The 16,478-nt window shown below is 45.4% G+C and overlaps 1 protein-coding gene across 1 annotated transcript in view; it reads right to left on the reverse strand.

The window, feature by feature from the left end:
- Positions 1–460: 460 nt before the first annotated feature.
- The window catches only part of GLG1 (golgi glycoprotein 1), a 155,840-nt gene continuing 139,822 nt past the window's right edge, over positions 461–16,478 (reverse strand). The window contains exons 19-26 of the mRNA XM_059906177.1: positions 13,118–13,255; positions 11,625–11,748; positions 10,643–10,785; positions 10,349–10,450; positions 9,304–9,411; positions 7,409–7,529; positions 6,673–6,779; positions 461–5,545 (exon numbers count right to left, since the gene is read on the reverse strand). Of these exons, the coding sequence (XP_059762160.1) occupies positions 5,378–5,545; positions 6,673–6,779; positions 7,409–7,529; positions 9,304–9,411; positions 10,349–10,450; positions 10,643–10,785; positions 11,625–11,748; positions 13,118–13,255 (1,011 nt within the window). The 3' untranslated portion in view covers positions 461–5,377. The remainder of the gene's footprint in view (positions 5,546–6,672; positions 6,780–7,408; positions 7,530–9,303; positions 9,412–10,348; positions 10,451–10,642; positions 10,786–11,624; positions 11,749–13,117; positions 13,256–16,478) is intronic.

Genomic DNA, 16,478 nt, shown 5'->3' on the forward strand with positions numbered 1-16,478 from the left:
TCAGGGCTGGGTTGTTGGAAGGGGGAGGCAAGCACTGACTAAACGCGGACATAGCAGGGCCCAGAAAATAAATGTGGCCTAGTTCTGGGGCTGAATGGGAAGGCGGCCATCAGAGACCAGGTGCCATCCATGTGTCACATCTGTAAGGAGAAGTCCAGGTATGTGTTCCCCCCAGGAAGGAGCCTCATGACATGGCTTAAACACATCAGTAGAATGAACAATTCTGGACACATGAGATTGAGAGTCAGAAAACCCCACATCTGGCTTCCAGCTCTCCTGTAAAGGCCTATGGTCCTACTCTGCTTGACCTAATTAGCCAAGAACACGGACATTCTAACAGTAAGTTTCTGAGCATCAGTGGCAAGTTTACAGTCAGTGCTCACAGCTCCGGAGACTTCTTCCAGCAGAGCATGTGGTTGGAAGAGGGTCCTCCCAGTCACCACAGAGAAAATTTAACAAGTAAAAACCTGCAAACTCTTTATTAAATTCTCCCATTTCATCTGTACAGAAAAAAATGCACATTATGTTCAGAATCTCAGTAACATCTCAAAATTACACAGCATGAACATGTAAAAACAAGAAACTGCCAGGATTTTATACATAGAAAGGAAAACCATTTACAAAAGAGGCTTGTTAGATTTACTTTTCTTTTTTTCCTTCTTAAAAAAAAAAGTTAAAGGCCTAAGATCTCACACAGCATTTGCTGTACAGTCTGTTTTCCTGCTTCGATTGACCCGGGAACATGGTGTTGGGAGAAGCCGCTCAGGAAGCCTCGGGCTGCCAGCCCCTCCTGTCGGTCACCCACTCTAGTGCCCCTCAGTCTGACAGGGGACCTGTTCAAACCATCTAGCATGTGTGGTACAGGGCCTGCTGGGCTCTGGGGTCCAGTTGTCAATTCTATGTTGGGGGGAAGGCAAAACAGAATATAGAGGCACTATCTGAATTTTCTCTTTGCCCAAGGAGATTCCTCCACTGCAAGTATCCCAACACCCCTACCTGTGCGCTGTGGCAGATCTTGGGAGGGGAGAAGGAGAGGAAACCACCGTCAGGATCCTGCCACTACCAGCCCGAGCAGACAGTCCCGCCTCTGTGCTCCAGATGACAAACAGCCCCTGGGTCTCCACAGCAATCTCACTAGATGGCTCGGATGAGCCTGTCACTGAAGAGTCAGTCTCAGTTTGCTAACGACTGACCTTCTGTCTGAGGTCTGGGCAGGAAGGGGGGTTCGGCTTCAAACTTGATCGCCCCGACATGTGACCCTGGTCCTAGGGGAGAGGAGGACCAAGAGGAGTGTAGTTGGAGAGATGACCAACCAAAGACAAGTGAGAGAGAGAGAGAGAGAGAGAAAGAGAGAGAGAGAGATGGAGACCAGAACATCAGCTCTGGCCCCAGGCCCTTTGGGAATTGAAGACCAGTGGGGAAGAGGTGATTTAGGAGTGGAGTCTCCCTAAAGGCCTGGGGGAAACTCAGGGAACTGGAATGCTGCATTTTATAAAATTACTTAGGTGCTGTCCAAATGGTGAGAATAAATAAAAGGAGTCTTTGAGGTTTTTCAAATTCCGAAGAATCAGAAGTGTAAGTAAACATACCAAAATGCACGATTCAAAAAGCCATATTCTTCTTTTTGTTCTGTGGCCCAAATTTAGTTTGAATGTGTCAGGCTGTGTTGGCTGGCTTCTAAGGGTCCCTACTCCAGGTTCCTTCTCTGTATCTGCTTGCTTAGAGTAAGTTATATGCGGAAAACTTTTACTTTTTGGTGGGGGAGGGAAGAAATGGGATGGGGAGGCCTTTTCTCAGAGGAACTTGAGACCAGGTAAGGAGGTCCCACAAAGCAACCTACCCCTCCCTGGGTGACTCACGCTAGTGGGGATCTTTAGGATAGAAGTGATACCACAAGCCTGGAGGTGGTGCAGAAGTCAGGCTCATATAGGAGAGTGAATCTTCTTTTGGGAAGGTGGAGGGAAGTCAGCACTCTGTCTGATAAAACGTAAATGATCCTACGACTCTTTACTACTGGCTTCTCTTGTTACTTGACCTCAGGAAACAGGAAGAAATGAAATTTGATGGTAATTTCCTGTCACACCTAGGAAAGCAGAATCTCCCTCCTTCCCCAGCGTCCCCAAGAAGAATACGTGCAGGATGTGAGACAGTCAAAGGCCTGCAATGAATACAAGTCAACACCTGCTCACTCAGTATTAGAATTCCCCTCGCTTCTAAGGATGCAATGGCTCAGAACAAGCTGATGGGATCCACAGCACTGGGCCTGGTAGTGGTACCAGAACTTTAGGGAACGCCAAGAAGGAGGGCTTTCCTGCTGGAGTGAACCCAAGCCCGTGCGATGGCTCCCGCCTCAGAGCATCTTGCTAGCAGACTTCTCTTGGGACAGCAGCAATAGCAGAGAAAGGCCAGGGATGCACCAGGGTCAAGGTCTCACTCCCACAGCCACCCTTCTGTGTGAGAAACTCTGATGCAGGGAGAAGACAGCCTTGTTCTTGACGTTCTGCTCAGATTTCTCATCTCCTGCACTGCAGGGCCTCCAGCCCAGAGATTGACCTCCTGGCACCTCTGGGGTGTTGCAGAGACACTAAGTCTGAGTCTCTGAGACACTGGAGTGAGCTGACAAGGCCTGATGAGTTCTCTGGCTACTGTAATCTTCAGCAAGTGCTTGGAGCCTTGGCCTTGGACAAAAACCCTACCTGCTGCCTATCTTATTGTTCATGGGCTAGACATCAGAAGAAGAGATAAAGGACACAGGTCTGTCATCAGCTCCACTAGGGCCATGGTTTCTTCTTCTTGACTAATTCTTGACTAGCTGATTTACCCAAGAGTGACCTATGAGTCCAGTAACCAAAGGTGCCCCAGAACCTGTTTTGTTACACCAATGAGGTACAGAATGGATATAGTTGGGCCGTAGTTTCAGACGGTGCTGGGCCCCTTGGATGTAGGAAACTGCTCAGTCATACGAAACTATGCTAAAAACCAGTCATTGAAACTATTCCAAGTCGGATGGTGAAATGTTTTCTGACAACGAGCAATCAAAGATACCAGCAGAGTTATGCCTTCTATCTATCCGGATCATTTCTAAAGATGACAAATGTTTCAAGAATCAAACTCCTTTTCAAACTTCCAGATCTGCTGCAGACAACTGAGATCATCTCTCAGTTCAGAAAGAAAAAAAGTATCAAGACACATTAAACTATGGAGATGTTTTACACACACTGGGAGGGAGACTGCAGAGATGGAGAATGCTACTCCCACTCTCATCAAACAGGCAACAGTCATTCTATCCTGTAAACCACATCAGACACGTCAGTGGGGGCCTGTGTACAGATATGTCCCCAGTCCTCGATCCCAGACCCCACCACCAGGGAGGAGCCCCTGGAGGCGGACTATCTAGGTCAGCTCAGTTCAGTCCAGAAGCGGTGGTAGGAGGGGGTGCTGCTCGGACTCCGAGAGTTTCAAGTTTTATGAGGCTGAAGAACCCCAGGACGGTTGCTGAGAATCAGGAAGACCCTAAGAGCAGGACTTGGGGGACCAAGCAGCTTAGAAGCTCCCCTTCATGACTTGGAGTACCCTAGGCAGGGGGCATATGCAGCTTCTGGAACCCACTGCCTCTAGGAAGGGTAGTAAAAAGGAAAAAGAAAGAAAAAGAAGAAAACCACAGTATTCAAATATATGTCAGTCAGGTTAGACAAGGAGTCATTTGGATCAACCAACCCACAAACTGACCCACTGTGTACTGAACACATTCCAGGGAAGACAAATGTGGGGAGGTCCCTCAGCACGTGTGGACAGTGGCAAAGAGGGGCAGGGCAAGGAACGGAGCATGGTCTATGTGGACAGTTTTAGGCACGTGATTTATAATACTTTGTGGACGTCTAACAGGTTAATAAAATATATATTATATAAATATATCTTCTACTGTACACGCCGCCCTCTTGTGCAGCCACTGGATTCCATGCCCCAAACTCAAGTCCAGGTGCACCAAGTTGAACTGTGACGCCTGCACTCCTCCCTTTTTATACTCCAAGCCTGTCATCTCTACACTGGAGGGACGAGGGATGGTCAGGAATATTGCTTCCATAAAGCTCAGATTCGGGAAAGACTGATGAATCATCAAAGTACAACATTTAGCCAATGCCTACTGTAGTGGGTGTATGCAGCAAATGGACAGAAAGAAAAAACGGAGAAACGCCTCCATCTTTTAATGTAGGAACTTTCCACACCCTCTCCATGTAGAGGCCTAAATGAGCTTGTCTGGGAAGGTGGCCTTGAACCTGCAGAAGGGTCAGGTTGGACTGCCAGTCACACCCTGAGACCACGCTAAATCTTTATAAGCCATTGTCTCTGACCTGTATTGTTGCCTGAAAAATAAAGCCAAGTGAATCAATCCCCTGCTTCTCCTTCCTGCCCTGAGCTCCATCCCCCCATAGTCATGGCCTCCCGGTGAAGCGGAGGACTTCTGGAGGAACTGCCGCCCCAGCAGGATCAATCCGAACGCGGCTTGAGCCCTGCGCTGCCCTGGAGGAGGCAGGTCACTGGGACGCTCTGCCTTGGGCCTCAGGGTCCAGCCTCTCCGTGCAGATCAGTGGACTGACCAGCTGCACACACTTCTGATCCCCTCTCCAAGCCATCTGCCCTCGGCCTAGGGAAGCCCATGCTCTACTTCACTGGGGTGAGGAGATCACACAAATACCCACGGCTGTGGAGTCTGGACCAGCAGTGGCTCTACTAGGGTAGGAACTGGAAGGCATCACTGTTTCAGCAGAAGAAAACAAGACCCAAAGCGGGCTGGTTAGTCGTTTCCCACTACTCGGTGAAGTCCACGGCCCTGACATGGGCCAAAGGTGCTTCTGAGAAGTAAGCAAGACATCCCAGTTATAGCACATTGGGTGGTGTGTTTCCCCTCTAAAGTCCTGCCTTCATTTTACACCGTCGCACAGAAGAAATAACCCCATTGCTCATATCAAGCCTGGAAGAGATGTGTTACTATATACATTTTTTTCTTTAAAAATTTCTTTTTTTTTTTTTTGGTGTTTTTTAAAAAAAAAATCATTTGAGTTGCAGGTCAGGTGAGTTGGTTCTGGAAGTACTGGTAGTTCCATCAGTATGAGAGACTTGTCTATGGGCAGGTAAACCCGAGTTTGCCAACAAAGGCAATACCCAAAGCGGCCAGCTGCTGCACAAATGGTCGAGGAGGAGGATACCATGGACATGGGTGAAGTCTGAGATGGGACAATGCGGTGGATACCTGCTGCTGCTCTAACATGGGTGTTGGTGTCACCTCGCAGAAGGACGAGGTGAGTGGGTACGCTATACAGGAGGGCTGTACAAACTGGGCACTGGACGGGCAGTTCCTCTGGTGCTCAAGGTGGCTCTACCTGTCCTTGAGCTCTCGTGTCACTCGCTTGGTGATACGTCCACACATCAGGCCAATCAGGAACAATATGCAGATGCTCCCACTGATCACAGAGAGAATGTAGTTCTTGGAAGGGGATGTCATCACTTGCATGGCGAGGTCAGAGAAGCCATCCGCTGGGGCCACCTGGAAAACACACAGGGGCATCGTCCTCAGAGAGAAGTGGGCTGGGACAATGCTTGCTCTAACTTGCCCCCCTGGACTCCTACTGTAACTTAGGTCATTTCTTTTGGGGAGAGAGGAGGGCAACGGGCAAGAAAATCAAACACCGAGTTACAACTGTTTTTCCCAATCATACAATTCATCACAGTGATCACTGCCGCCCACGCAGTAACAGCTCTCACACTGCGGACCTGATGGTGTGCTGGCAAAGGGCTCAGCATGTTTCAGTCGTTTAGTCCTCACATTAATCCTGGGGCGTAGATTTTACTACTCCCACATTACAGATGAAGACCCGGAGGCCCAAGGGGTGGGAAGTGGTCAAGTGACTTGCACAAGGTCACAGGTTCTTACATATTTTGATTTATTTGCTTCATATGTTGCTGTCTTTTTAAAAACAAAGAGAAAAGTTGAGATTCTGTCGGGTGCTAATTCTCTGTCGTGACTTGTTTCCACTCACCATCATATCATCAGCATCCCCCCCCACCAAGAACAACTTGCAAACATGACTTATGCTGACTGAATATACTTAATCACTCCCCCAATCGTGGACACTCAGAGTCTAACCAGTTTTCGTCCTCAGTTTTCCTCAGTGCTTTCTCCAGTGGACCTCTATGGTAGGCTACTATGGCAGAATCAGGACCAAAAGGTTCCCCAGGTGCATACAGACCTGTTCTGTTGAGTCTCAACTTAGCCTGGGTGCTGAAAAGGGTCCAGCCCAGAGAGGTCTGGGCTGCTTCTATGCTCATCCATGTACTCAGAACAAAGCAAGGAGGCTCCAGGTTAATGTGATTTAAGCACCAACATTTGCCAACAAAAAACTAGCAGTGGAGTCACTGTGAAGCAATGCTTGGCGGCTCAAAAGCGGAAACCAATGACGAAAGAAGGGACTAATTAATGTCTCTGCTGTGCTATCTGGAGATGATGGCTCCAGGCTCACAGGGCCCAGGCGTCTTACGGTGCACTGAGAGATTTTTTCAAATAAACCCACTGCCAGTCTCACAACAAGGACAAGAAGGCCAGTGAAGTATCTCAAAGAGACCTGGGAAACTGACAGGGGAGACGCCACATCAGGAGATTCTCGTGGTCATTACCTTTGCTGCGTAACTCCACATTTCAATCCGGTCATTGAGGCGTTTTTTGCACTCAGGTTGTAACCTCACCCGCTTATCCTCCAGGGCCTCCATAAGGCAGGACATTTCTGTGCAAGGGAAAGGGATAAGAAGCGTCTGAAGCTTTACAGAACAGAAATTTCGGTAAGGATGGGGAGAAGGGTACCTAACCACCAGAGAATTCAGATCTGGAGGCTATACAAAGTTAAACCCCTTCAAGGACACTTAACCCAAGATCTAACATGGAGAAGAATATTTAAGGTTGGCTGTCCAGAGTCTCTCTTAAAACCTCTCTCATTTTTTTCATTGGACACACATGGCTCAGAAACAACCATATACCTGCCCAGGTTCCACCTCACACAGAACCTGTCTGCTGAGCCCACTGTGGCCACTGGGGAAGCTGATGAAGCTGTTCAAGGTTGGACAAGGCGGGGAAGAGGGCCATGATGATAGCTTAACTTTTGCCTCCCTGATAAATAACTCAACTTTCTCTTGTCATCAAATCTTTACCTCGGGTCATGGCTCTATCTGTTCAAACCTGCAGCAGGATTACTCCTAAACTCACTTTGCCACAAAGGCATCAACCAGGCCCCCAGTGGGTGCTGTCTATGGTTGAGCTGCAGCTACAGAACAGAGTAGCTGGAACTGATGTCTCAGAGGGAGTCTTTGCTCCTCCCAAGACAGTTCAGACAGGGTCAGAGTGAACACCGTGACTTACGACGCCCTCGGCCAGGGGTGATGGCTGCACAGTGGTGTTTAATGTCCAGGGCACAAGCTGTATGAAGAACTGGGTCCACAAAGATGTCTGCTTTGCTTTCCTTCAGCATGTTTAACACTTCCTAGGAAGGGGAGATCATAGAGAGAGCTTTTATAGAGGAAATACATCAGATCTGTCGTCTGTAAATACTTTACATACAAACAGAAAAGTCAAGGAGGGACGATTAAGCCAACAGAGGCTACTCTGAGATAGGTGGCGACGTGGTGATGATGCAAAGAACGCAGACTGTTAGCATCCAATTTAATTCAATAAATACAATTTGGGGACCTAGTGTGTGCAGAGCTGTTTGCTAATAAGCAAAGCGAGGCAAGTTTAAGATCAGAATTGGGTTTTGGGCACTCTGGTATGCTATATTATTAAATACTAAGTGTTAGTGTTTATATTGATTTAATGCAGTTATTTTGTTACTTTAGAAGTCTGAAAATGTGAAAATTGAAAATCAGAGTAATAAGCTATATTAAAATTCCCAAACAGAAAGGTGCATTAGCAAAATGTTTCACTTTACTTCCGTTATCCTCAAAAGGAAAGAAAGAACTGACAGAGCATAACTTCTACTCCAAGAATAATTCTTATTTGAGTTTAAAGATGTTCTGAACAACAGGAATATAAACATGATAGAACTGAAATCAACTCTGCAGACTCTCCATTTATACATGATGAAATTATAGCAGGTAAAGACAGTCAAAAATGGCTTTCTTAAGTAAAAATTACTTTGCACTTCACAGATTGTAAAACAACAATAAAACAAACAAACAAACAAAAACAAAAAAACCCTGAAATGTTGTTCAAAGAGTCCTCCTTGAAGTTAAACGGGATAATCTGATGAAAAAGTATTCAAAGGAAAATATCTGGATTTAGCCTTTAGCCAACTCCTACCACTCCTCAGACCATGTGGAATTAGAAACATTTTTAGCGGATGAAAATATCTGCACACAATATTCACAGTGACCCAGTAATATCATTGAAACACTTTTCCAAAAAGAGATAAAGCTTTTTAAAAAAGATCAAATATATTATTTCACTTTCAATTTTGTAAGATAATGCATGCTTAGCTATCTTTTTTTTTTTAATTAATTAATTTATTTTTGGCTGCGTTGGGTCTTCGTTGCTGCACGTGGGCTTTCTCTAGTTGTGGTGAGCGGGGGCTACTCTTTGTTGTGGTGTGCGGGCTTCTCTTTGCGGTGGCTTCTCTCGTTGCAGAGCACGGGCTCTAGGCGTGCGGGCTTCAGTAGTTGTGGCACGCAGGCTCAGCAGTTGTGGCTCGTGGGCTCTAGAGGGCAGGCTCAGTAGTTGTGGCTCATGGGCTCTAGAGCGCAGGCTCAGTAGTTGTGGTGCACGGGCTTAGTTGCTCCATGGCATGTGGGATCTTCCTGGACCAGGGCTCGAACCCGTGTCCCCTGCACTGGCAGGAGGATTCTTAACCACTGCACCACCAGGGAAGCCCCAGCTATCATATTTTGATAAATTTGTTTTTATGTGATGTTTCTGAAATGAACTGAATTTGTAGTTTCATTGACTTTTACGAATGCAGTACACTTATTGATATATTGGAATTGACATTTTACTTTGGCATAGCACTTAAACAATGACCTTAAACAATGGTCTAGTCATGGGGATGAGACATAGTCACAAGTAATTAGTACACGTGAAAGATTATTTAAGTTACAATTAATGGTCAAAAGGCAAATTAGTTTGGTAAGAGGGGACAGGATAGAATTCTGGGAAGGAAGGTTTAGATTTTATCACTAAGATGTACACACACTACAGCTTTAAGAGGAAGAAGAGGAAGAGGAGAGAAAAGCAAGTGAGAGAAAATGGTGACTGACGGTAGTTACCTTTTTACACATTTCTGTTTTGATTTTGAGCAGGTTAACTTTGAGGCACTCCTCTACTTGACCTGTCTGCTCCTGGGCTGCTGCTTCTTCGGCACATAGACTGGCAATCTGTTCAGGACACACACAAAAAACAAGGGCACCCCTACTGTCACGAGACACCTTGGTCTCTGAAGCATATCGATTGGAGATCCTCCCACACATGTGCCCGGGGCTCTTCTCAAATGGATTCCTGGTGGATTTCACTCCCCTCCCTCCCATATGGGATGCCAGGCTCTGTTCTCCTTCACAAGGACTGGCACAGAATTGAAAAACGGTCAATACATGTATCTTCATGCTGTCAACCCCAAGACCTGAGTCAGACTGTCCCAGGGCTGGTCACAAAGAAGGCTACTCTCTGATTCCTCAAGAGGAAGGTCATACAGCCAAGTAAAATCCTAAAAGCAAATGCCTGACATTGACAGAGGTTCAGTGTCAACCCAGCTACACAACTTGGAAACACACACACACACACACACACACACACACACACACACAAAGGGGGGTCCTGACACACAGCCTGCAGCACAGTTAAAAACTTAACCTTCTTTGGACAGCTTTATGAGTAAGCTTTTTTGAAATATCTTTAGCTATGTTCCCATAAAATGGACATATGTTGAACAAGGTTCACTACATGACATTTTCTAGCTAGAAAGTCAAATAATATCCAAGGACTGGCACTTCGTTAGAGGTATTACAGGAGCACTTTTATCCTCCTGGCAAGTGTTGGGAGTGTTCTGCGTTGAACATCAGAATAAGGAGAGGGAAGAACAAACTAGACGTAGACAGATATACGCTGTTCAATAGAGAAATATGGAATCAAAACTGAATAGTGATAGGACTAAGGACAAACCAAATTCAGTGTTACACAGAACCAGGAACTCAGACAGTGGAGAGCCTAGAAGAGCCCTGGATTCAGGGCTGAAGGGAAACAGAGTAAAGAACTTTTCTCCAGTAAAAACTTCTCTGACCAGCTCTGTTCACAACCAGTTTTGTCCCCAAATCCTACCTCATCTGAGCAGTGTAGCTGGAGCTGAGGATCGAGTCGGTAATCTAGAGCAGACTCCTGGATAATAATCCGGATCTGGTCTTCACAGTCTGAAGAGAGGCGCTACATGTGACAAGGGAGAATATGTCAGCCTATTAGAACATGTCAGCTTTTTATCTGGGCCCTGGCTTGGGGAAGGTGTGCAAAAAGGTCTTGGGGAAAGTAACAGCAAGCTAAGGACCTCCAAAGAAAAAACTGCCAGGACTAGTGGAGGTTCCATAAGTACACCTCTGTGGAAAGCCCAGGGCAGCTTACCTGGTCAGCATATCTCAACTTGAGGCAAGAGATGACTTGACCTTCTAACTCCGAATCATCCTTGGCCTTAGTCAGGATACCATGACAGAATTTAGGAATGTCAGCTTTACAGGCTTTCCTTAGCACAGGGTTTAAGCGGTAATCTAGAGCAGAAAGTAATAAGCACATGAGAAAACACTCCACCTGGATTTACAAATGTTTTGAGATCCACTTACCCAAAGGGGGCATATTACATCAATGACCACTAATAAACCACTGATTTATTTATTCGGTAAATGTTTACTGAGCTCTCACTACACTGTTTTATTTTATTTTTGGCCATGTCCTGCGGCTTGTGGGATTGAACCCGGGCCACGGCAGTAAGAGCCCGGAATCCTAACTACTAGGCCACCAGGGAACTCCCTCAACACACTGTTTTAACTCAGCAATATACTGTAGTGGAAGAGCAGACGTGGAGACCCCCAGGAAACCTACTCCGCAGCAGCTCTGCAGGATCTATTGAGGCCAACATTCTAAGCAGTCCTCACAAAAATCAAACAGACATCAGCAACCTTCCCCATGATACATATTTTTGAAAATTCTGAGAACAGAATATCCAACTCAACTTGACCACTAAGTTACAAGGTCTTGCAACTCAGAGATTAAATTTCTCTGTTCTAAAACAGATTACCCATATATTCTCCTGCCACATGCGTGAAGTTTTACTAAATTTCTAGACTTTTCAACGAACTTTAGCCCTAATTCGTTTTGACCCTTCAAAGGCAAGTTTCCTATGTTTTCAGCCTCCTCTTTCCCATGACTTTCATTCTGTTCTAGATGCTCTTCAAGGAAGAAGTAAGTCACTTTGCTCATTACATCCAGACTCTTTCCTTAACACTCATGAGCAACAAAGCACCTTTAGTTTAATTAGGCAAGTATATGCCCACTCAATTCCTTTCAAGCCATACCCAGCAGGACCAGGAAAGCCGTGCCAAAATGTTACCAGTGTTCTGGGTGATCTGGCGCTTGGTTATCATCTGTTTGCATTTGGGATCCATCAATTCACTGTTCTTATTTTGCTTCAAGCATTGCAACATAGTTTTGGAATCCGCTTCTGGACAGAATCTCTGCAAAGAAACAAAGTTTTATAAAAGTAGTTATCCAAATATGGCAATTAACACCATATTTATCACTCTTACATCTTTTGGGGAGCTTATGACAGAACCTAAAGGTATCACTTGGGACAAGAAATGGTAAGCCTGAATAGTCACCCAGCCTCAAGTTCCCCTTTCTCTATTCTCTACTATGTTTCTCACATTTCTTTCTCCTACCTGTTTCCTATTTTGGATAGGATGGATCCCCTACTTACATGGCTATGCTACATTACACGGCCTCTCGTAAGCTTACATACTGTTTATGCATGAACGTAACATTGTACCAGGTGACCACGTAGCCCTCAAGCCACATCTACCCAATCCCAATGGGAAATTTAGGAATTACCCAGCCACCAGTGTGAACAGGGATGTGGGGGAAGGACCTATCTGGTTCACCCTTTAACCAGAGGGGCTATAATCCTACCAAATCCTGTGGGGCCAGCCCCTGTACACTTGTTAGTGTCCTTGAAGTCAGAGATTCATTTTGGACTAGTGATAAACTCCATCTCTATCTGATAATCCACAGTCTATTAATTATAGTCCACTGTTATCTTAATACAGGGACATGGATTGCTAACTGATTTTTATAGAAGTCATCAAAATCTTACAAACCTCCCTCAAATCAGAGCCTAACATTTCCACTTTTACAGAGGACTCAATTCTTCCAGACCCAGCTAAAGAGACTTCTAACTTTCACAATTCTCTTTGGAGTTTATTGATAGGGTGAAGAGTATCATTTTATTTTAAAGGGAAGCTGAAATAAGGGGTTAGCACTTTAAGTTTAATCTCTTTGTACGTGTGGACAGGTCTAGGAACTGACATCCAGGTTCTCCAGTCAGCCCTGCTGCAGGGGGCATTTATTGGAGAAGTAAATGAAGCAAAACAACCTGTAGAACAAAAAAAGCCTTTGATGGTGATAGATGGACGATCAGGACATTTGATAGTGGCTTCCTCAGTATACCTACCACCAACCGCGCTCAAAACCAATCACATATTTAATGGACATCTATTTACTTGTTCCTCAGGTCAAAGTGAGGTTAGCTATCCTAGCTTAGTGGTTCTGAAACTTGAGCTTCATTGGAACCCCCAGGGGCTTGTGAAAACAGAAGGCGCCACTCCCAGAGCTTGACTCAGAGATCGGGGTGGGGCCTGAGACTTTGTAAGTTCCCAGGTGGTGCTGACGCTGCAGGTCTAGGGACCAGACTTCAAGAACCACAGCCGTAGTTGTATAAAACAGGTTGACACTGAGAGATTATATGAATTTCCTCTGAAATTTAAAGAAGTTTGTGTTTTTTTTACATTGACTTACCCTGTGCTCAACCCTTGGTTTTGGGTCCCTTACCTTTATCATCTGCTTGCAGACTCTCATGAGTGTATAGTCTAGTTCTGGGTCCATCATCTCTGTCTCCTGCAGCTTAAAGACTTTCTGGTGGCAACGGGTGCTCAGCTGCTTCTTGTTTTCTTTCAGACATTCAATAATCTAGGGCATAACAGTTACGGGCAAGTTAAGAGGTGGATCAGGTATTGATAATCCATGTTTTCTGACTGAAGCATTAAGTTCTTAGTACATTCTCACTTTTCTATACAGGTACCTTTCATTTCTAATTCCTAGGTAATAGGAATCAGGATTTCCTCACAAAGGAGAATTATATTTATAGATTTACAACCCCAGGGCTAATAGCAAACCAAATGTATAAAAATTAGAGCAGGCTATATAAAGAGCAGGTTGTACTGGAGTCTAAGGGGAAGGAAACCCTCTCAAGATTCCTGGTTTCTTCTTCCTTCCAGGGCTACTCCTTGTCAAGATTCCTTTTGGAGCATACATCAGGCTCTCTGCCTTTCCCTGGAGCAATAACCCTGACTCGACAGTAAGCACAAGCCAGGAAGTTCAGTTCAGCTCACCATTTACCACATGAGAACAGAGCATTAGATGCCAGCTATGAATTAGACTCAATCCTGACCTTTGAAGACTATATAGTCTCACAGGGCAAAGTTATATAAACAAACAACTACAATAAAAAAGATGAGTGAGTTAACATAAAAGAATAAAGTGCCATGGGATAGATTTTAAGATAGTGAATTAGGTGTATCCTAAAACCTCCCCTTCCCTACAACAAACTTTTAGCTACTATAAAAAAAAGATAAAGAAAGAAAGCAGGGGCTTCCCTGGTGGCGCAGTGGTTGAGAATCTGCCTGCCGATGCAGGGGACACGGGTTCGAGCCCTGGTCTGGGAAGATCCCACATGCCGCGGAGCAACTAGGCCCGTGAGCCACAACTACTGAGCCTGCGCGTCTGGAGCCTGTGCTCCGCAACAAGAGAGGCCGTGATAGTGAGAGGCCCGCGCACTGCAATGAAGAGTGGCCCCCGCTCGCCGCAACTAGAGAAAGCCCTCTCACAGAAACGAAGACCCAGCACAGCCAAAATAAATAAATTAATTAATTAAAAAAAAAAAAAGAAAGAAAGCAGATGGGAAGCTGCAGTAGCTAGGGCTGTAGCATGTAGTCATGAGACTTCTATGAAATCCTCAAGGCACAACCAAGAATCACCAAATACAGTTGACCCTTCAATGACAAGGGTTTGAACTATGCAGGTCCACTTATATGAGAATTTTTTTCAATAGTAAACACTACAGTACTACACGATCTGTGACTGGTTGAATCTGTGGATGTGGAACTTCAGATAGGGAGGGCCCAACATATATGGAGGGCTGACACTATACACAGGTTTTTAACGATGTGGACATGCAGCACTCCTAACCCCATGCTGTTCAAGGGTCAACTGCAGTTAAGCAACATTAATAACGTAAGAAAGATGATAAACAAAATAAATCAAGGCCTCAAAACTGAGGGGAAAAGGCAACAGAGCAATCAAATGTATATTTAATATCTTCAGAACAACAGAGAAGAAAATAGTAAACAAGAATCAAGAACAGGTAGTTATGAGAAGAACCAATTAGAGATGTTACAAATGAAAAATAAGTGAAGGGGACAAGATGGTGGCGTAGAAGGACCTGAGCTCACCTCCACTCGCAAAAACACCAAAATCACAACTAACTGCTGAACAACCATCAAAAAAGACTGGAACCTACCAAAAAAGACATTCTACTTCCAAAGGCAAGCCACAGTGAGATGGTAGGAGGGGCGCATTAATGATACAATCAAACCCTATACCCACTGGGTAGGCGACCCACAAACTGGAAAATAAGTATATCACAGAGGTTCCCCCATAGGAGTGAGAGTTCTGACCCCCACCTCAGGCTCCCCAGCCTGGGGGTCTGGCATCGGGAGGAGGAGCACGCAGACATTTGGCTTTGAAGGCCAGCAGGGCTTGATCGCAGGAATGCCACGGGACTGGGGGAAACAGAAACTCCACTACTGGAGGGCGCACACAAGGTCTTGTGTGCACTAGGACCCAGGGGAAAAAGCAGTGACTTCATAGGAGCCTGGGCCAGACCTACTTGCTGGACTTGGAGGGTCTCCTAGAGAGGCAGGGGGTAGCTGTGGCTCACTGCAGGGACAAGGACATTGGTGGTGGAGATACTGAGCAGTACTCATTGGCGTGAGCTGTCCTGGAGGCCACCATTTTGACACCAAGACATGGCCCCCACCCAACAGCCCTTAGGATCCAGTGCTGGGACGCCTCAGGCCAAACAACCAATGGGGCAGGAACACAGCCCCACCCATCAATAGACAGGCTGCTTAAAGTCTTCCTGAGCCCACAGCCACCTCTAAACACACCCCACTGAGACGGCCCTGCTCACCAGGAAACCTGCACAAGCCTCTTAACCCAGCCTCACCCACCAGGAGGCAGATGCCAGAAGCAAGAGGAACTACAATCCTGAAGCCTCTGGGACCACAAACACAGAAAGTTTGACAAGATGAGATGGCAGAGGAATATGTTCCAGACGAAGGAAAAAAGATTAGACCCCAGAAGAACAACTAAGTAACGTGGAGCTAGGCAATCTACCTGAAAAGAACATTCAGAGTAATGATAGTAAAGATGATCCAAGATCTCGGAAAAACAATGGAGTTACAGACTGAGAAGATACAAGAAATGTTTAACAAAGAGCTAGAAGATATAAAGAAGAAACAAACAGAGATGAACAATATAATAACTGGAATGAAAATACACCAGAAGGAATCAGTAGCAGAATAAATGAGGCAGAAGAACAGATAAGTGAGCTGGAAGACAGAATGGTGGAAATCACTGCTGCAGAACAGAATTAAAAAAAAAAAATGAAAAGAAATGAGAGTTTAAGAGACCTCTGGGACAACATTAAATGCACCAACATTTGCATTATAAGGGTCCCAGAAGGAGAAGGGAGAGAGAAAGGGCCTGAGAAAATATTTGAAAAGATGATAGCTGAAAACGTCCCTAACATGGGAAAGGAAACAGTCACCCAAGTCCAGGAAATGCAGAGAATTCCAGGCAGGATAAACCCAAGGAGGAACACACTGAGACACATATTAATCAAACTGACAAAAATTAAAGACAAGCAGGAAATATTAAAAGCAAGAAGGGAAAAGCAACAAATAACATACAAGAGAATTCCCATTCCCAACTAATCCAAAGGTTATCAGCTGATTTTTCAGCAGAAATTCTGCAGGCCAGAAGAGACTGGCATGATATATTTAAAGTGATGAAAAGGAAAAACATACAACCAAGAATACTCTACCCAGCAAGGCTCTCGTTCAGATTTGAT

The sequence above is a fragment of the Balaenoptera ricei genome, chromosome 19 (genome assembly GCF_028023285.1).
Source record: "Balaenoptera ricei isolate mBalRic1 chromosome 19, mBalRic1.hap2, whole genome shotgun sequence".
NCBI classification, from domain to species: Eukaryota; Metazoa; Chordata; class Mammalia; order Artiodactyla; family Balaenopteridae; genus Balaenoptera; species Balaenoptera ricei.